Genomic DNA, 21,619 nt, shown 5'->3' with positions numbered 1-21,619 from the left:
AATTCATAAGCTTCCTACATATCAAACTAAGTTAAGATAAATTTTTTTAAAGTATTTCATTAAGGTTTGGATGGGTAGTAAAACCATGAAAGTAATGATTAATAGTGCTAAATAGTAACACTTCTTGATTTCTTGATTTTCATGGCAAGATTTAGGAACCTTTAGCACACCCAAGCCTCCCCAAGATTCATCAATCAAGAAAAACACCTCCCAAGATTTCAAGAAATGTATAAATCTTTATCCAAAATTTGTTTAAGGTTCAAGTTTTAAAAAAATCATGGATCTTAGTTGTAAACCTAGTTTATGGTTAATATGTTATTTTCTTGATGATAAGTTAGTTAGTTATTAAGATTGATGTTGTGGCCTCAATAACTTGATGTTATTGAGAGGAGTAAGTGTTAAGATAATGGTATGGTGATTGTTGGTTGTTGATTAATGATTTAGAGCGAAAATAAAACTCGAGTCGCGAGCGTAACGTCTATAAAATGAGCGAATAGTAACCTTAAGTTTTCTGTAGAAGTACAGAATGTATAAACTATGATTTCTTGAAAATTAATATTTTAAAATGATAGATCTTTTTGTAAGGATCGTTTAGGCACTTGAATCGCTTGATTTCGATTTACGGTTCAGAAGTTAGGCCCGTTTTAGTGAAAACGATTTACGCGATAAAAACTACTACGAATTACGAATTTTGGAAATAGAAATGATCGACTTAAAAGTATTCAAAAATCGTGAAATTTTTACAGAGAGTAATAAATGGAAACTATTAGCTGCCATAAATATTTCAAGTGAAAATATGGATGTTTCAATTTTATAAAAATATCGGAGCTGAGACCGCGCGAGTAAAAATCCTTAAAAATTGCGAGTGGAGCGAGGGATGAAATGTAAAAGATATTAACGGACGTAAAGGATTATGAAAAGAAAGTGAATTTGACAAGTACTCGTACTTATTGAAATAATGAGAGTAAAGTGAGTCGCGTAAATGAATAGTAAGTATCGCGTATGTACAAAGTGACGATAAATACGGACGGAATCTAACGGAATGATAATTGTTCATGATTAAAGATTTCCGGATGGACCCTAGAGCACCCTCCACCTCGAAGCACCCATGCAAGTTCATGGACCCTATTCTATATACTGTTGTGTTGTGAAGATTGTTTTACTTTTTTCATACAAATGTCATATTTGCTATGATAGTAAAATACGAGTTTTTACGTGTCAACACTAATTAAGTTTATAATGAATATATCGTAGAAAATTATAACAGCACGATAGAGTGGTGTATAAGTTGATGAAAACCCGGAAATATTCCAGAGGTGCTTTAAATAAGAATATTAACGCTAGCGAGTAGCATGACATATATTTAGACCAAGAAGCGCTCGGTATAATTATTTAAAAACCTGTAAGTATTCTGGAAATATTTTTGCACGAATAAAATCCGTAATTATTTTATTCCAAGGGACTCGATGTCCCTTTGCGAAATATTAAATTAACTCGAATATATTTAAAATAATTTCCAAAGATCGTATTCCCTCAGCTATATTTAATTACTCGAACAATGAATGTTATTCAGATATTCATTTAAATAGGAGAAGTATTCTCCAAAGATTATTTTATTTAAAATTCAATAATTTAATATTTTATAAATCAATTTAATTTATTAAACATAAACTAGTTGAGAAATATTATTTCAAATATCCTTTTAAAATAGAATTATTCGAGATTTAATTATTTAATAATTATTATTAATTATTAAATATTTATTAATATCATTTAAAAATCATAAAACCTATTTTAAAATATTTTCTCAGTTTCAGAAAATCATACTAATACTTGAAGATCGTTGAAGAATTTTATCTCGACATACTTTAAATAATTTGACTATAATATCAAAAGAATTTCCCCCTTATTTATTTATCTGTTGACAACGGTCAACTTACATTATATTAGTACTCCCTCCGAAAATTCTCGGAAGTACATATATACATATATGAGATTAGGTGTGCCTATCCACAAGCAAAACGCTTGGAAAACTTTGATATAGTTCGAGTTTCAGAAATATGATAGGATTCTTCCAGGAAAAGGGAGGGGTAGAGATCTAGTACTTTGTGTATTGGGGAGACTACTAGTACGTTAGGAGACAGTACCATGTGTATTCAAGGACCTACAAAGTGTGTGTATACCCAAAATGAGACACACAGCCCGTATGCGGCCAGTGTGATAACCGGAGTAAGGAAGTCGTCATTCTACATGTAGGGAATAATATTATTCTGTTGTATGACTGATCATCGTATAGTAGGGCTCCAGAGACTATCTCATTCTTCCAATTGAAATTGTGATGCAATACCGTAACCCAAGACTGTGTGCTGAGTTTACCATTAAGGTATTTGCAGACTAATAAATCAATCAAAGAATCGTTTTGAAAAGAGGTGTGTATCACCAAGAAAATCTATTTAAAAAATATATATCATATGCAGAAATCAGATATGAATTTCTTATACAGTCTTTACATACTGTACATTATTATGTTGGGATTATAGCTCACACTTATTTTTTCTTAAAATAACACAACACAATAGCGAATCAAGATGCTTATCATGAAACTCACGGCCATGAAATTGGTAGGAAACGACCAGTTGTTCCGTATGATGTTCAGTGCAGTACCCCAGGTCAGATCGTATAAGCTGGATTGGTTTTCAGTTATTTTTAGTCCGGGTTATTTATAAATATGACTTATGTAAGGTAATGTTGAAGAAATGTATATTTGGCCACCGGTCTAACCTTAAATAAAGGTTACACCTGTGGTAAGAATTAATCACTTTTGGTATGTAATAACTATCACTTTGCGGATTTGATAAACTCTAGTAATGAATTGTTCGTTTCCAAGACAATAACCTGTAAGTGTGTGTGTGTGTGTTGATAAGTGTGGGGTCATAGAGGTGTGAGTATATATATATATTGTTGTGCGAGATAATGTTAAACATGATTTAAGATGGCGTGGCCTCATAGAACCCTGACCCCGGATTTTGGGGCGCCACAACCTGTATTGTTAAAGATATCACTATGGAAGGGATTGTCAATATTGGAAAGAAGGGAAAGCTTAATCCAAGGTTCGTTGGTCTTTTTGAGATATTGAAGCGTGTGAGAAAAGTTGCATATGAGCTAGTTTTACCGCCACATATGTAGCACATTCATAACGTCTTTCATGTATCGATGCTGAAAAATTATACTCCATATTCAAAGCATGTTATAGAGTTTGAGCGGATAGAAGTTCCACCAGATCTGTCTTTTGTTGAGCAACCAATAGAAATCCTAGATCATAAGGAGAAGGTGTTAGAAATAAGTATGTGTCCCTAGTTAGAGTTTTGTGGAGGAATCTTATTGTTGAAGAGTCAACTTGGGAGTTTAAGAGCGAGATACTTGACAAGTATCCTCATTTGTTTTCTTGAGTTTGATTCTGGGGACAGAATTTTGTTAAGGGGGGAAGAATGTTATATCCGGGAAATTTTGTGACTATAATTACGTGGTTAATAAATAAATATATGTTTTTTATTCCAATTTGGTGCATTTTAATTTTTCTGAATTTCAAAAACGTAATTTAAAGCATTATTTATCGCTACGTGTTATGTGTTATACATTCTGTAGAATGTTATGTGTTTTAGCATGTTCTATAATTATTTTCGGGATTTTTTATTAGTTTAGAAAATATTTCTCTTTAGAAAAATTTATCGAACCGGGCTCCTATCGGGACGTCAGAGCCCTCAAAATTCTGGTTTTTATTTTTATAAAATCGTTGGTATTTAAAAAATCGGTTATATTAATATTTTTAAAATATTCATAAATTTTAGGGAATTTTGACATATATATTATATTTATTTAAAAATATTATTTGTAAAATTATTCCCCATAAAATTAATTTTGTGGCTAATTATTATAATTAAGGGATTAAAAACGCCCTTAGATAATTTTTGGGTATTAATTTTCCGATTAATATAAATAGCAGAAATTATTATTTTATTTACACAATTATCCTAAAAATCAAGAAAAAATAAGAAAATTAGAAAAGGGGTTAGGGTTTGTTCTTGAAATCGATGTAATCGTTGAGAGTGATAGACTTGGTCATATTTGGAGTTGAAGTAGCTGAATCAAAGCTTGTAACGAGTACTACAAGATTCTGAGTTCAGTGTTATCAAGGGTTAATCGTATTGAAATTTTGATTTTTTTATTATAATTGTCGAATTTGGGGTTTTCGATTTCCAATTACTTTTCATACGGATTACATAAATGATAGATCGTTAAATTATAACTCTATTTGTGCCTATATCATCGATTTTGATGTCGGTTTTTGGTGGTTGTCGGATATGGCCGGAATTATCGCCAAGTTTTGTTTCGGTTTTCATCGGAGATGGCAGGGTATTGATACTTTGGGATTGTTGTTGTGACACTATAATTTCTAGATTGATTTTGAATTCAGTCGGAACGAAACCGGACTGGAATCAAGGCGTTTGAGGCTTGAACGCGGTTCGACATAAAATCGGGCAACGCTGGATTCTGCAAATAATCCGGCGAGTTTATGAGATTCTTGGTGACCCATTTCTTGACCCAATAACCCGATTACCCAACCCGATTTTGATCCAAAATTACCCAATTCCATTTCCCCAAAAATGTTTGTATGATTTATTTTTAAAAAATGAATAAAATATCTATTCCTTTATTCAAAAAAAAATTATTTTGAAAATTTAATTTGGTTAATTATTTTAAATTATTAATTGAATTATTTTAATTTTAGAAAAAATATTTTCCTTATTATTTTCAAAAAACCAAATTTTATTTAATTATTTATAATTTGTGTTAATTTGATTATTGTGGATTTAATTAATTGATTAATTCATTTAATCACTTAATTTTATTTATAAATAGTTAAATAAAATTTAATTATTTATAATTAAGTCAAATAATAATTTAAAATTATTTTGAACTTTAAAAAATATATAATTGTATTGAATAATCAGTTAATATCAATATTAATAGATTTATTCTTATTTTTTCATAGAAAATAGATCATTTGTCCGTTTTAAACGAAACAAACGCGTTTAAACTCTGGAAAATATTCTGCTTCCAATAAAAATACTTTTGAGACATATATTCTTTTATATCGAAAGGTCGCTAATGTTTCAAGTCGTTCTAAGTCGAATATTGATCAATAAATTATATTTTTGACCCGATTTCAGTTTTAAAAGTACCGAGCCCTATTTTTTGACGATCTGACTTACGTGTTACATGAATTATATGTTTACGTGCTATGTGAAATATGTTTATCTGTTTAAATGATTGACTAGATATAAACGATGTGGTAGACGTTAGTCGTTAAGACGTATAATTACGTCAACTGAGTTTTGTCTGGTTTATTAAAATAATACTTTTATTGATAGAATCGAGTGGCCAGGATTTTCATTCAGGTGTTAGGAAAAGTTAGAAATCACGTTGTGCATACCAGGCAAGTCTTCTACCTTGATCGATATTTTTGGCAATTGCATTTCAATATTGCTTTCAGTATAGCTTTCCTTGTAATACAGATTGACATATACTTCTAGTAATTATTATGCTAAAATACATTAATGTTGTTAAACAGTGATTCCTTGGTTGTTTCTTGAACAGTGAGATATACTGTTTAATATTAAAGTTGAATTTGTGGCTACACCTGATAAATTGGAGTAGTAGTTTATTGTTATATAAGAAGTTTGTTTTTACTGAATTTTTATATTTAAGATTGGATGGTTTGCGTTAGAGGTCATGGTACCGGTCCAACGTGTGAATATATTACGATTTACTGTATGTGTGTATATTACGACGTACTGTAGTATAAATAGGCCAATGTGTGCCTAATCGCGCCCTGGTTGTTGGATATGCTTTGGCATACCGGTGTTGCATCGGGACTGATCATCGGAGCCAATGCATGCATCTTGAGAGATTTCAATATAATCATTGGCAATCATAAAAGACTAAATGAAAATTTAGTTCTTAATTCTTAAACAGATATTGGTTACATATTTGTGATAAAGATTTTTTTATTTATTATAGGCTTTATGATATAGATTCTTTTTGCTGTTTCATATTTTTATTTTGTTATATATTATTTTTGCTTGTTTACGGGATTATACTGCTTGCTGGCCATTTTATTGGCTCATATTTCTTTATTAGTCTGATTTTTCAGCTAGACTCGAGCATGATTATAATTCACCAACCTAAGGAAAGTTGTGGACCAAGATCGTCCGAAGATCCTTAGTTTTAATGTGTTGTAATAAAATCTGAAATAGTTTGTAAAACTAATTAGACTTTTGGATTGTAATAACTTATAGTTTGTAATAATACTTGTTTTATACTATAACATGTGATCGATTCAGTTACATGCATGGTCATATTTATTTTATTATTTTATTCTGTTATATAATAGATTATTATTTATTAATTAGTAACTCCCAAGTCTAGATCCCGAATTCGGAGGACGTCGCGTTATTGGCTGAAAGATAACGGTGTCAATAATTTCCGTTTTTATACAACAGTCCTGAATGATATATAATGCAAAATTGCAAACGTAAGGAGAAGGGGTGTGTTTGGCTGGCTAATTTTATTAATGTATAAATTATTTAGACAACTGTTCAACTCTATAGAAAATTCCTTGGGTTGCATGTGATTCACTTTGGCATGCTAAGCTGTTATTTTGATGATAAATACCGTCCAGGCCCTCTGATCCACATCTGTATTGTTACTTAATAATTTATTAATAGTATAAACTAAGGGGGAGAGACGGAGGAAATGGAGCAGTCTTGTATGGATAAATCTATATCTGTATATCTATCCAATAAAATATATGTGCAGTGCTGTAGTTGTCTGATGCATCTCTTTCACAAAACTTGAATTGCATTGGCTATTGGTGCACTGGGATTTGTTTGCTACTCCACGCCTTAAAACCTGATATATGTATCATTAATGCTTTAATTTCTGTGTCAAAAAGGAGATAATTAAAATAAAACCAAAAATAAATTCTTATTCAGTTTTTATTTATTTATTCTATCTTCTTGATCTGTAGTGGTGCTATTTTATGCAAAGGTCGTAGTGAGATCAAGGTGTTTCTCATTCAAACAAAGCTTTACTTACCTTTCTAAATTTTAGTTATCTCATAACCACCTCTCTCTCCCTCTCTCCCTCTCTCTCTCTCTCTCTCTCTCTCTCTCGCCATTCTTCCCTTTAAAGGCTTCTTCAGTTTTTCATGCCTTCCTTTCTTGTTTAAGGCAACTACTTTTGATCCATCTTCTCCCATCAGCTGCATGTGCCTCTTTCAGGTGAGACAATTCACTCCTTTTGCATGTTTGATCATCTTACATACATGTGTGTGTGTGAGAATAACTTAAAAACAGATGATGTTCTTAATTAATTAGGTAATTAATTCTTTTCTTTCTTTCTGATATCTGTGGTGTGCAATACAAGGATTTTGATTATTATGATTATTACACGCCATTTATCTTTCTTCCCTTTTAATTAATTTATTGCATGGGTTTTAGAGTTTATCTAGTCACATAGCTAGAGCACTTTGCTTACAGAATTCGACATGAGAGCGCTTTTACATAAATTTGCAATCAAATAATTTATATAGATATAAACAATCTTAAATTATAATTACCTAACAAAGAAAATGGTAATTCAGTTGTTGGTTTTCATTATCACCCCTATCAACTTTTTAAAATCTTGAACTTTATGAGTAATATTGGTCAATTAATTTGAAAAAGCTTTAGAGATGTACTGCTCTTGACTTGTAATGAAACAGAAGACAACAGGCTCATCCCTATCTTCTGGGGCTCCATATATCTATGGAGCATGCGCTATTATTGGAAGTCATCTATAATTAGGAAAACATCAACCACAAATAAAATATCTGTGTACGTTACTCACATAAGCCATATCTACAATACACATATTTTACATATATGGACAAATTAAAACTACTTCTAGGGTAGGGGTTCTCTAAGTTAAAGAGCTACATCAGTATTTTGCACTTGAACATGATACCATTAATACCAATTACTAAGATATTTGATGGTGAGGAGAACTAGACTTGTGGTCTAAAAACGTATGACAAGTAATGTTTCTCAGTATCGTAGAAAACGTCCCCGAACACTCATTGCGCATACGAATTATTTAAAGTTTCGTTAGTCTGAAATCTTTTTTGATTTTCTTTTATTAGGCAGCTAGCTGTTTATATTAGTGCATACGAAATGGAGAAGTTTCTGAATCCATGTGATAAAGAATACATGAAGACAGCAATGTTGAGGCAGGAAGAGATGTTCAAAGAGCAGGTATATATGTTTTTCCCTTATTTTGAATTATATGTATGTGATTAGTAGAACACCAGTCCTAGTGCTTATGTATACGAGATTGTTATTGCAGGTGTTTGAACTCCATCGCTTGTATCAAATCCAAAAGATGCTAATGAAGAACATCGCAAGCCAAACCGAACCAAATGGAGAAAAGGATGATCAGTGCATAAACTTTTCACGTGATATGCATCAACCACCAGTGCAAGTGTTTGATTTGGAACCGCCTGCTGAAGAAAAGATTGATGCACCAGAGGTGGAAGATGAGAGTGAGATAGAGCTGACATTAGGCCCTTCAAATTATAATCCGAGAAGAAAAGCAGCCGAGACACCAAGGACATCAGATTCTGGACTCAGTTTTTCTTCTTCTTCAACCAGCTCTAGCCATATAAAGAGGACAAATTCCAAGACTCAGAGAATGACAAATAGTAGAAAAGAGGAACAATCAGCACAAAAATGGGGACTTGTTGAGGTACCTAATTCAAACCCGAGTTTTTTGAGCGGGAGAAGAACCAATTCTGATATGGAACAAGATAGATTACAACAGCCCCCTTGGATGTTCCCAGTTCTAAGCCTCAATATGACTTAAAAAAATTTAGTACTACTTGGTATCTGAGGATTAACTTTAGAGTTCTGTATGTACATTACTAATTCTGTGAGTGATATATGTTTTTGTGTAAAATTCATTTAGTATCATGGGTTTCAGAGTTATGTGCGAAGATTACTTGTTTAGTTATTTCCCCAGCTTTCAGAACCCATTCCATTTAGTTAGTGACAGTGAAGTGTGTTTTAAAGAACTTCGAGTCAGACAGCTGTTTTTCTGCATTACTAATTCTCATTCTTTTGTGGTTTCGAATTCACGAAAATGATAGAATTAGCTGAGTGAGTAGAAAGGAGCTGTGCACCTGCAACTTAATCTTTGTCATATAAGACATTATGCAAGTCATCATCAATACTCTCTCAATTTATCTTCTTGATCACTTCACATAATAACTACTGGGCTTACTAAGCAGACCTTAACTTCACATTAGTATTTGATATTGTCCGCAATCTTCATCAGTAACAAGTCTTCTATCTGATCCACAATCTTCATACTGACTATCAATTAAAAAAGTGTGTTCTTATCATTGTTTTCTTTATTTCATTGGAGAACTTGTTTATAGTTGTACTTGAACCAACTTTTTTTTGGTATGTTACAATCTTTTTTTGTGCATCAGATTTTTAAGTATACAAGGGAAGGGGACTAGGGGAGTGAGGACTTGAAGGTTGTGGAGGAGGGTAAGATTCGTATCCAGTAACTATTGATTATCTAGGCTTTAATATAGTAAATCAAAGCAAGTGGTAGGACTATGATTTTAATACAATCAAGTGGCTTAATTGATCACATGTGGTGGATTAACGGTTCCTAATCTAGTCTCTTTGGTCTTCTTTACCTACCATTCACCATTGTGATTGGAATTTAGTACAGACCAACAGGCAACAGATCAGAACGCTTACATGCTTGTCTGCACTAAACCAACAATATATACTGAATTCCAACTAGATAGATTATGGTTTCTTGACTTGTATAGATAAGTTGTACTTCATTAAACATTACTGAAATTTGTACATGAAGCCTCTAGGCTCTAAGGGCTTAAGGTAATCTGTCGGTACCTTTCATGCTAAATAATCGATCCAATTTATTGCGACGAAACTGAAGAAGAGATAACAGGGAGATAAATAAATCTCTCAGTATGACCAAAGATCGCATGCAGTATACAACTCTCAGAGTTGTATTTCTATTTTTGTAAACTAAGCTTGGTAACTGTTTTTAAAATTGGTCCTGGTGGTATAACTTTCCCATAAAAAATATGTTTACATTTCGATGAGAATATATATATTGCAAAGTAATGGAGGGAAAATGCTAAGCTTGATATCTTATGGACTAATGGATAAAAGGCGATCATCTTGCTAGTTGCTAAGATAGGACTGAAAGATCATATTCATGGAATAAATTGTTAAAATTGTACTGCATTTAGTTCAGCTCCCAATTCGAACAAATCTTTCGATCTGTATACATACTCTACCTTGTGTACAAAACTAGTAAAATCCTAAGCTACAATTGCGGGATCATATGAAAGTGAAGTATCACTATGATCTGAATGACTTCAAACAGATTATTGTAGTGTCTAGCTATCTCGTCATAGCCTTAGAATTTTTTTAATTTTTCTTTTTTTGCTAATTAGCCTTAGAATTTTTTTATCATCAATTAGTACAACTGAACTGGTATGTGCAAAAGTTTTCATTTATTACCTTCATAGAAGAGCTACAAGAAGAGAGGGGAGGTGTGGCTTCAAGTTGTAGGGGCCTTAGAGATAAGGTAGCAGCTGTTGCTGCAAAAGCATGTTTTAACTGCAGCTCCAACTATAGAAAACGCTGGCAGTCAAACATTTTCTTTAGTTATGTTTGTGTTCTTATTTCGTGAGCCAACAATCTGATTGTGTAGAACTAATAAAGATGTATAACTGTATCGATAGGTTGCTTTCATGTATTGATAATTATCTACTTACTATTATCTACTTCTGCATCAGGATTAGACATTAAGTCTAAGGATAATCAACTCCCGGAACTTCTCATGTAAGCATTACTATCTTACCGTGCACCATCTTGCTTTAAAGCAATAGCCATTCACTCAAAAGAGGGTAAGAATAAGAAAAGGTTAAGAAACAGAATCGCAGTAAATCCCAACTTTAACTCTCTTTATACTCCTCCGTAACTGTATAACTGAGACTCAACCTACACATACATAAAGGATATCAGTATTATCAAAAGGGCTATTGTCAATAAACTCAAATTCTTAAATTTAGAGAATTTATCTCTTAAATCTGTACAATAAGGAATCTATAGATTTCTGTATCTTGGAGCTCTGTGCTTCGGCCGCTGTGTGAGCTGCCAGGCGTAAATTTTGGATTCCACGACCCAAACAGGCAATTGAATGAGCAGCAGGAAAAGATTCCACAGCACATTCAATTCCATCACCACACATAATCAAGCCCGTGCAGGTAGCAACGCTACCCCCGAAAGTAACCCAGGGAAGAAGGCCAATCGGCTTCACCCTCCGTTTTCTCATTATTTCATAGAAGGCTGCCCTCATAGCTGAGAAACTCGTCTTCTCAGCAGAAGTTATGAGACTGTGAGTCACGGCTCGGATTTTCTCTGCAGAAACTGTTGCCTTCAATGCAGACGTTTTTACTCCAGAACCAGTAAATGCATGAACCAAATTTGATGGACCAAGTGTCTTGCTGAGTGCCATAGCAAATACCTTTTGTGTCTGGGTAACCATAAGTTTAAGAGAAGCTGGAATAGTCTTCATGTAGGCTGACGCATGAACAACTTTTGAGAGGGATGAAGCTCCTAAAACTGCAGTTGCTCCAGCCCCAACAGCCACAACTGGTTTATCTGTTAGTAGTCGCCTCCTACCAACACCATTGTTGTTTTCCTCATCATGTTTGCAATCACCGACCAACTGTGCAACCATATCCTTTACCTCTTCAGGAACCGGAGTGTTCCAATGCTTTCTCAAGCCAGATAATGCACCAGAATCAATTATTGCCACAACAGATTTGAACTTCTTAGTTTGACTTTTAAGAGCATGTGCCAGAAGAGCATGTGATCTATCCTCAACAGGAAGATCTGAAAATACAGTTTGAGCTCTGTTGGGGTTCTTAATTTTTTCAACAGGGAGTCTTCCTGCATTATTTAGAGCAATTCTTAATCCTTCTACTGCAATTCGAAAGATATACACTTCAGAGAGGAGCTGGGAATCAACCACTTCCCCCCTACTCACATCATAAAGCATCTTCTGCGCATGAGCTAGACCTCTTCCAATTGAGGGTATATCAACAAAAACTTTATGCAGATCAACAAGCAAAGGATAAATGGAGTGAGCAAATTCCGGGGGTTCATAATCTGGTTTTAGATGTTTATCTACAGAACTTGCTCCCGGTGCAGGACTGGGATGAACTACATATGAAGATAATGATTTCACCATCTGCGCTTGAATATCATTCGTTAAGGAAAACCTCCTCACACTCGACATAGAAAAAGACCCCACCTTTTGCGAAACTAAATTAGTTGGTTTAAAAGTTAGACCTTGAAATCTGTTCCCCGACTCAATCTCAACCTCAGCCTCACCAGACAAATTCCCACTATCATTACATTTCACAATCGGAGATTCCAGCAACATAAACTCCGAACCAACTTCTTCAGCCACCCTTTTCGCAGTCACGAAATGCTTATTCCACCCAACCCCAAATATCTCCTTCAATACTAAACCTCCCGCCATACTCTCATACTTCTCTCTATTAATCTTATGCAAAAAACACCTCTTCAACACTTCAAACGAAGAAGTCGGCAAACTATCACTAACCTCCATAGCAATCCTCTGAACAAAAAACCTCTTCACTGCATTAACCGATGAATTCACAAAAGTTCCATCATCACCACCGCCTCCGCATTCATCATCCGTCGACTCAAAAACCTCATTCAAAGTCCCGTCCCCTAACTGCGCAATAACCGCTTGAGGCCTAATTTCTCTAATAAGACACTCAACATCCAAATTTGATCTCTCAGACAAATTCTGAGCACATAAAATATAAATAACAGCATCCGACTCAGGTTCTCGAATCGCAAAAACAAATCTTTTAGTGTGCTCAGGTATACCTAACTTACTAACTATTCTATCAGACTCTCTCAAATCACTATTCTGTAAAACACTCGAAAAGGGCCATATATTTTGCACATAATACAATATATTCAAACCCATTACATGAATTAAACTTCACTTCATCAAAAACCCAAATTTTAGGGTTTTACACAGATCAAAATATTAGGGTTCTTCTAATTCTTGAAATTTCATATATATTCAATCAATAATAATACACAAAAAAATGGTGCAGATAAAATTAAGAAAATATACATACACAGAGTTGTATCTATCAATAACAGGCAAAGGGTAACATGTAACTGAATGTTACCGGAAAACGGAGCGTTGATTGAGATTGGAGTAGTCGAGCTGCTGGTATTTGAAATAACCCGACTCGGTTACTTTTTTCACTAATATATGATACGGCTCATTTTTATTTTTATTTTACTATTTTATTTTGTGAAGAAGGATCAATTTTACCTTTTTATTTTGTGAAGAAGTATTAGCTATGCAACTTTTATACGATAACTAAAATCTAGCACAAAAGGCCCATCGGGTCGGATTTTGACCGGGTCTTATAAAATCTGGATCTTATTAGGCCGGACTTTTCGGGCTTTAACTTTGACCGGGCCGAACTTTTCGAAAATGTCAGAGTCCGTTTGGACCCTCGAAGCGGGCCTAACCGGACTTTTTTCGGGCCGGATCGGATCAGACCGGGCTTTTTTCTAATTTAAATCGGATCAAGTATTATTAGAGATTCCGAAGAATATATATATTAGCAACTAGATCATCGTAAAAATGTATTAGTTTACATTGAATATTTTATGAAAACATTACTTCGTTGAAAACATTTAAGTTCGGCAAAAAATAAACATGTTTATAGAAAAATATGTTTTATCATTGTTATGATAACAATGATATCCAAATATATATAGTGTACATATTATATCTTATTTCATTATTTATGCAACGAAATATATAAATAATATTATTAATCACAAATATGTAAATATATATGTGTTTAAAGTATTATTTATATTTATAATAAATGTGAATTTATAAATATATAAGAAAATATATTTGAATAATCAGATTATAACCGGGTTTTTTCAGGATTTTAATCGGGTCGGGGCGGGCCGAAGCTCGCGTTTTTAACCGGGCCGTGCCGGGTTTTGCCTAAAAATATAGGGTCCGTCGAGGCTCGAAGCCCGGGCCGGGACGGGGCCGGACTTTGACTGGGCCAGGCCGGGCTTGAGCGGGTTTTGACCGGATCGGGTCGGACCAGATTTTCGGGTCCGGGTTTTTTGTGCATCTCTATACTAATCCAATAAATTATGTAGATCGTGTCGTACCCATTTTATCCGAAACAAATTGATCCAGTTTCATATAAACAGTAAAATCTCGTTGGAATTAGAAAATGTTATTAATTGAGAGAAGTACTAATTGATCACTAAATTATTAATTATTAATTTATAAAAAAATCGATTTTAAACAATATTATTTTTTAATTATGTAGATTGAGTGAATTATACTTATGTATTATATCTAACCAGGGAATCAGCAGCTACACACACAGGTAAATTATGCAATTCTAACTAATATTGGACTAATATTATAAAATTAGAATAATTATATCTTTTATATATAATGGTAACTGACTTTTATCCAAAATTTTGGTCTTATACCGTCAAAACAATTTTAACAATTGATCTTAATATAATTAAAAATGACGGTCAAGACTTTATCTTATTAGAATAACTAAATAAGTGTTTTTTTAATACGATCATAAATTGAAAATGATTACATTGTTCAGATCATATTCAAACACCAGTTATGATAGAATGTCCTAATATAATTTTAAATAGAATATAATTAGAGATTTAACCAATTATAAATATACAAAAATTATACTGTTCTACTACTACTATTGAAACATTAGAATCTGAGACAATGACATTATAGTAGATAGAATATGATTAGATATTGTATTATACATAGCTGTAATTCAATTACTCATATATATATTTCTCAATATATGCATATTTGTCGTAACAATATTATAATAAACTATCAAAAATAAAAAATAATATTGCAACAACATCAGAAATATCGATATATGTGTACATTAAAAAATTTAAAAAATAAAAAAAGTTAAATTTTAGAAAATCGTGTAATTGCACGGATCATAAGCCAACATATAACAAGCATAAGTGACTTCTTATTCAAAACTTTGATCATGTACCGTCAAAATAATCTCAACCATTGATATAATATTTTTAAAAATAGACGATCAAGATTATATCTTATTAGAATAAGAACTTAGTACTTGAAAAGAAGATCAATTAAAAAAGGAGACCAATAAAAAGTAATTCTACCTTAATAAAAAAAACTAATTTAATTAAAAAAATTATATATAATATCATATTAAATTCTTCCTTATATATAGTAGAATTAAGAATTTGATGCTACCCCCTAAATTAACTTAGTATAAAGGCTTTTTAATGTTAATACGCGAGGGTCCATTTATAATTACACGATTTGATTAACAAATTATTAACTCTATCAGTAAATACACCATGTACTCATGTAACTTCTTAAATATGTACTTAAGAGCATTTTTCTCTAAAAGTAATTGGATAAATTTAGAGTTCATATTAAATTATTTTCTATTTATAAATGAAATAAAATGGATAAATCTAAAGTTTTACCTAAAAGTAAAGTTTGATACATGATACTACTCAAAAATATTAAAATAATAATTACTCAGTACTAATATACTATAGTATTAAAATTATATAAAATTAGTAAAAATTGTATGTATACACTGACTATATTTTAACTAGATTTAATTCGTCTAACGGGATTCGTACTAAAGGATAATTTTATATAAATAAAAAAAGCAAATAATAAGACCTCTAAGATTTATCATAAAAGGTTCATAATACAATCATAAATAGAAAAGATTACATTATTCTACTATTATTCAAACACCATAATGCGATACAATGTCCTAATACAATCTTAAATAGAATATGATTAGATGTTGAACCATTCATTAATATAAATGGCTTATATTTTTCTACAAATATTAGAACATCAAAATATGATATAATTATAAAACTGTAGATATAATATGATTAGATATTTGACTATATATAGCCATATAATATATATCGCTAAAAAGTAATTCAATTCTACAACCGTATATTTCTCAATATTTGCTACAACAATACAAATTATTAAAAATAATAATAATATTACAACAACATCAGAAATAACAATATATATGTATATTAAAAAAATATAAAATAAATTAATAAAATTTTGGGAAAAAAGTAAACTTTAAAAAATCGTACATCGCACGGGTTATAATTTAGGAGTTATATAATAACACAAATTTGTATAATAAAGAATTATTTCAAACATGAAAATGGGGTGGTGACAAATTTATTGTTAGTTGATCCAAAATCTTGTATTCCCATAAACTAAGAACATCTCATAAACTCGACCAGAAAAAAAAGGACATCTTGTAAACTTATAAACTTGTGAAATATAGTAGGTATGAAAATGATTTAAAAAAGTGTTAGGTCCCGAATTATCGTAGAAGGGGGGTTGAATACGATAATCACTAAATTAAAAATTCTTTCGAATCTTTAGCGGATAAAATATTTAGTGCTCGGTTAGTAATTTCGTGTTCTTGAGAGAAATAGTGTTTAGAACGATAAATACAAGGTATACAAGATATTCGGGGAAATATATATTCGTATATAAATCCTCGAGGGGTGTTGCTACACTCCGGTAAATAAATTAACCGACTACAATCTAAGAATAATAAAGTTCATAGCTACTACAAAGATTTATAAATCAAATCTTATACAATAATCTAACTTTTGTTTGTACTAGGATTTAATTACCGGGTAACGATTATAATGCCCCTATGAATATACAAGAATTGAATCCGGCATTATAACGTTACTCCGGTGAGAAGTTACACGGATATTCAAGGTGCCGGAGCTTCTCTGTAAATCTCTGCTTCTTGTTTTATCAGCTCTCTTTTTGTTGGAGAAGAAGATAAATAGAACTCCTTTAGATCGGTTGCAAAGTGTAGACTTTATACACAATAAAATTGTGTGGATGAGAATTGAGTATTTCTGTGGCGACCAAACCTTTCTGTGGCGACCAAGGGGTGCAGGAGGGAGTAACTTTGATTTGTGTGGCGACAGGGGGAGGATGGAGGCTCTCTGTGGCGACATGTACTCACAGGTACATGTAGTTAACCACCAAAACACATGACCTGTGTGGCGACCAGGGAATAACACCCTTGGTTGCTTTTTATTCCCTTTTTTTTTATTTTCTTTTCTTTTGTTTTGTTTTTCTCTTTTTCTATTTCTTTTTGTTTTTGTTTTTATTTTTTTTTGTTTTCTATTTTTGTTTTCTTTTTCTTTTTAAGTTTAAATTATAACTAAATTAATTTATAAAATAAACTTAAATATAACTTATATAAATAAACTAATTTAGATTTATAAAATAAACTTATTTAAAGGTTATAAGATAAATCATTTTAAGTTTATTAAATAAATTATATTAAAGTCCATTAAATAATTTATTTAATTTAACAATTAAACTTTGTGCTTCGCCCGTCCCCTGAGCTGTTGAATTGTATAACCCGCGCACCTCTTCTCTAACTTTAACATATAAACGTTCAATCCAAGTACGTTTCTCAACTTAACGATTCTTCTATAAATAATACCCAAATTCCTTTCACGAGCTGTTAACGCCTAGTGCAACTGGTCTGGTTCACAGACGACTAACCCCGATTCAGGTCTTCGTATTATAGCCTTGATTACATTGTTAAGCTTGCCTCAACTTTATTACTTCAGACACTGACTGTCAATAAACAACTGTACTTTCACTGGAATCCTTTCTGGTACTTTAGACAACGTCTTCATTAGCCTCTGTCTATACCCTGTCTTCAATTCTTCAGATTCAAATGCTTCATACACTGTCTATCTTCAATCAATGCTAATACACTGAAATCTTCCGATAGCACTTGTATACAGAATCTTCAACACCCTGAAAGTCTTTAAGCTTTGTTCTTCACTGAGGCATGATCATATTATTGAACTTCTCTCAGTGACCTGTAGACAGACTTCAGGCCTTCTTCTAATTTTCTGATTCTTTGTATATGCCTTGTCTTTATTCTTTCCGATTTCTTGTGTAGACGTAGTATTATTAACATGTCATGTTATAGTGTTGTTATCGTGTTGAGTTATCACATAACTGTTCATACAGCTATGCAGTCTCACCAACAATCTCCCCCTATTTGATTGTTAAACTTAACAAACAAATTAAATAGAGAGGATAACCCAACTAACAACTAGAAAAAGTAAAGTACCAGGACTTGTAAATAATGTTACTGGTTTTCTGGATCAAATACTGCATTTCCAGATTTCTTGAGTAACTGAAATGAAAGATGCTTGTTCCTCTAGCACTGAACTGATCTTCAAGTAGTTTAATCTTCATTTCCTCAGTCTTGAAGTAATCATCAGCAGCTTCTTTTGTACAACCACCTTTCCTGTTGAGAAGCGCATATCTCTCTTGCTTCTCCCCCTATGAGAATCAACTGCTTAAAGGAGATCACCTTCGTCTACCACCTCTCCCGTACAATAGGATCCGCAGATAAGAACTAATGGTACTCCCATTTTGGAAAACAGCTTCTCCTCTTATAAAGAATAGTGATGAACCAAATCACTTCTTCTGATTACTAGGAAATCACCTTGTGTTTTACCACCTCTCCCGTACAATATGATCTGTAGTTACAAACAACAATGGTGCGGTGTAGTGTACATATGCTTTACCTTTTCCTCCTTCATGCTATTTATCCCCCTTAGTTGAGGAATCCTCCAAACTATTATATAAGCTTTTATCTACCCCTTAGAGAAGGAATGTATGCTGTTATCTGAAGGAGTTCTCATATGTTACTTGGTTGGAAAAGAAATAACAATTCATAGTCTGATCAACCATGTCCCTTTAAATGCTGCAAGTATGACTTCACTGTTGATCATCCTGTTAACCAATCTTCCCAACTCCTTATAGCTCCCAAATGTGAGATCACCAAGTGTTACCAATTGTGAGCTCCCAAAGGTCCCGGAGTATTCTAATCCAATCTGTAAATGTTAGGTTCCTAAGAGTTAAGTTACAATCATAAACAGAATCGAGACCCGAAGTATCAAGAACCATGTTTAGGGATAGGGAATGAGATATGGTGTTTCTGTCTTTCTTCCTCACTGTGAGTGTGTGATTCTGTTTCGTGTACCTCACAAGTGTTTCACTCTTCTCTCCACTCGTATTTACACTCATTCTCACAAGTATATCACTCATCTTATAGCTCCAAAATCCAGCTGTACCTGCAAGGAAAATCACATTAGCCATCCTTAAGGAGGTCACAGATGGTGCAATGGGAGTTCGCAAATCCCCATCCTTGTTAGACTCGTCAGATGAATCTGAGTCATAATCTACAAGTTGCTAGTTTCCCTTTTAGGGTCCCAGATTTGAACTCTGGGAAGGTAAACAATGATCCAAAGAATTTAGCATAAAGATCATAGTTTCCTTCTAATGTCTGTGAAGACATTTCATTGTGACTCATCAGGTAATATCTGAATCATTGTCGACAAGTTGTCGATCTGCACCTATGTCAGATCCACTATCCGCAGATGCATCCAGGTTTATTAGTCCTGGGGAGGTAGACACTGACCACTGACATATGGCTATTGGATCAATATCCTCTCCTAATACCTATAAAGGCAATTGGTCCATTAAAGAACCTTGAACAATCGAATCTGACCATAAAATGGTCGAAACTCTTGTTTCTATCAACTCTTCCTTTGTGTGTGTAACCATTCCTTGTGCATCAAAAATTGTTTATATTTAAGGTGGTGACACTACATCGGATACCCTGACCGACATGCGAATTTCAATAGACGCACCATATTGAGAGGATGAATCTAGTAACTATTTTTGTGTCTTTTCAGCCATTACATCTTTTTGAGAAGATGTATGGGGGCTAGCAGTTATCTCGGTTTAAATACTACTCATCTTTGTAGGGGACAGAGTTGCTGGGTTAACTTCAGAACCTTCCTTATGTGGTGCTCTAAGGCACTTTCTCCCTCACGCTCATTCATACTTCATTTTAGGGGTAAGAGAGTGTTGGTTGATTCTGTTTCTATGTTTGTCTTTACAATCTGGGATAGAAGTTGTGGGTTTTCAACCTCATGACTATCAATGAAAGAATGCCATTGGAGGCTGAACCTGCATCACAGAGCATATGGCAATATAGAGATAAAATGCACTTAAGATCTATAATGAATAAAAATTATGCATTTGATCTTTGAGAGAGCTGATGTACACTAGTGATTTCAAAAAGATTTTAATGAAATAAGCAATCACCACTGTAGAAAGAAGTTTGATTTTTATCCTAAAACTGTTCGAGTGCACAAGTCTGTTTTTATGCCTAAAAAGATAAATGATTTGATAAGACACAGACTGATGACCTAGCAGTATTAAGAAGAGAAAGAAAGATTTTGTCTTTCAATATGAATGAGTTTTTGTAAAAGAATTGATCACTTAGGGTAAAGTCTAAGCAATTCTCATTCATATCAAAAGCTTCATAATCTATCTTTATAAAATTATAATTAACAACATTGTGTATTGATAAATAATCTTAATAAGACTGACTATGCTGCTAATTTCAAATTGTAGTGAATCTGTTTGATGTAGTAACTCATATAAATCCACTAGAACTTAAAATCTCACAATTATCTGCAACAAAATATTAACAATATATCATTATCTGATACTTGTCAAGTACTTTCGATACCAATAATTATGTTGCATCCTATTTTAAATATTAATATAAGATATCAATGAATTAGATAATCAAAAAGACATCAGCATTCAATTTTATATATCGTACAATTGTTAACTCCTAACAACTGTAATATCTCAAACAATATTGGTTCGATAAATAAAGCAAAATTAACCAACATTGACTTGTTTGCAATATTAGAATAATATTCTAAGTTCCATATACTTTGATCCATTGAGTATTGCATCTATTATCAAAGTGTTTAGGAATTTGCAAATAAGTATAAAAATTATTCTAGGTGAACAACATATGGTTACTTCTAATAAAGCAAAATCTTCATTGACCATAGTTGTACTTCAAGAGATATTTTTACACTTTTTATATTAGTATAAGTGACCGAGGAAAAACATTGATTACTTAGAGGAGTTCTAAGTAATGTCACAAATAATAATACTTCACAATTAGTTTATAGTTAAACTCTTAACTAAGTATCATTAACTCATATAAGTCAAGAAACTACACACAACTAATCATGCTACAATTGTGATTCTGATTTCAGTGAATTTTTGAGATTTAAACATTACTAAATTCACTAAAACCAAAATGTCATAATTAACTTATAACACACAAGTTACAATCAATATACTAGATATTAATTGTTGACAAATTTAGTTATAATCAATCATGCTGCTTATTTAT

At 32.6% G+C, this 21,619-nt stretch overlaps 2 protein-coding genes across 6 annotated transcripts; one reads left to right on the top strand and one right to left on the bottom strand.

Moving 5' to 3' along the window:
• Window positions 1–7,010: 7,010 nt before the first annotated feature.
• LOC141719442 (uncharacterized) lies at window positions 7,011–9,091 on the top strand. Of its 5 annotated transcripts, none has more exons than XM_074521819.1 (3): window positions 7,011–7,343; window positions 8,243–8,354; window positions 8,446–9,091. In XM_074521819.1, exons 2-3 carry the CDS (start codon window positions 8,274–8,276, stop codon window positions 8,959–8,961), a joined length of 597 nt encoding a protein of 198 aa, XP_074377920.1. In that variant the 5' UTR covers window positions 7,011–7,343; window positions 8,243–8,273; the 3' UTR covers window positions 8,962–9,091. The 5 variants fall into 5 exon arrangements, with proteins under 5 accessions (XP_074377920.1, XP_074377922.1, XP_074377921.1 ...); XM_074521821.1 differs by lacking the exon at window positions 7,011–7,343 and adding an exon at window positions 7,814–8,128; XM_074521820.1 differs by lacking the exon at window positions 7,011–7,343 and adding an exon at window positions 7,814–8,137.
• Window positions 9,092–10,986: 1,895 nt separating this feature from the next.
• Window positions 10,987–13,478, bottom strand: LOC141719439 (uncharacterized). Its single transcript, XM_074521815.1, has one exon. The coding sequence runs from the start codon at window positions 13,174–13,176 to the stop codon at window positions 11,224–11,226; it is 1,953 nt and encodes a 650-aa protein (XP_074377916.1). The 5' UTR covers window positions 13,177–13,478; the 3' UTR covers window positions 10,987–11,223.
• Between the last annotated feature and the right edge of the window lie 8,141 nt (window positions 13,479–21,619).

Source organism: Apium graveolens, chromosome 4 (genome assembly GCF_009905375.1).
Source record: "Apium graveolens cultivar Ventura chromosome 4, ASM990537v1, whole genome shotgun sequence".
In the NCBI taxonomy this organism is placed as follows: Eukaryota; Viridiplantae; Streptophyta; class Magnoliopsida; order Apiales; family Apiaceae; genus Apium; species Apium graveolens.
The sequence above is the reverse complement of the archived record's forward strand: the minus strand, read 5'-3'. Positions and strand labels throughout refer to the sequence as shown.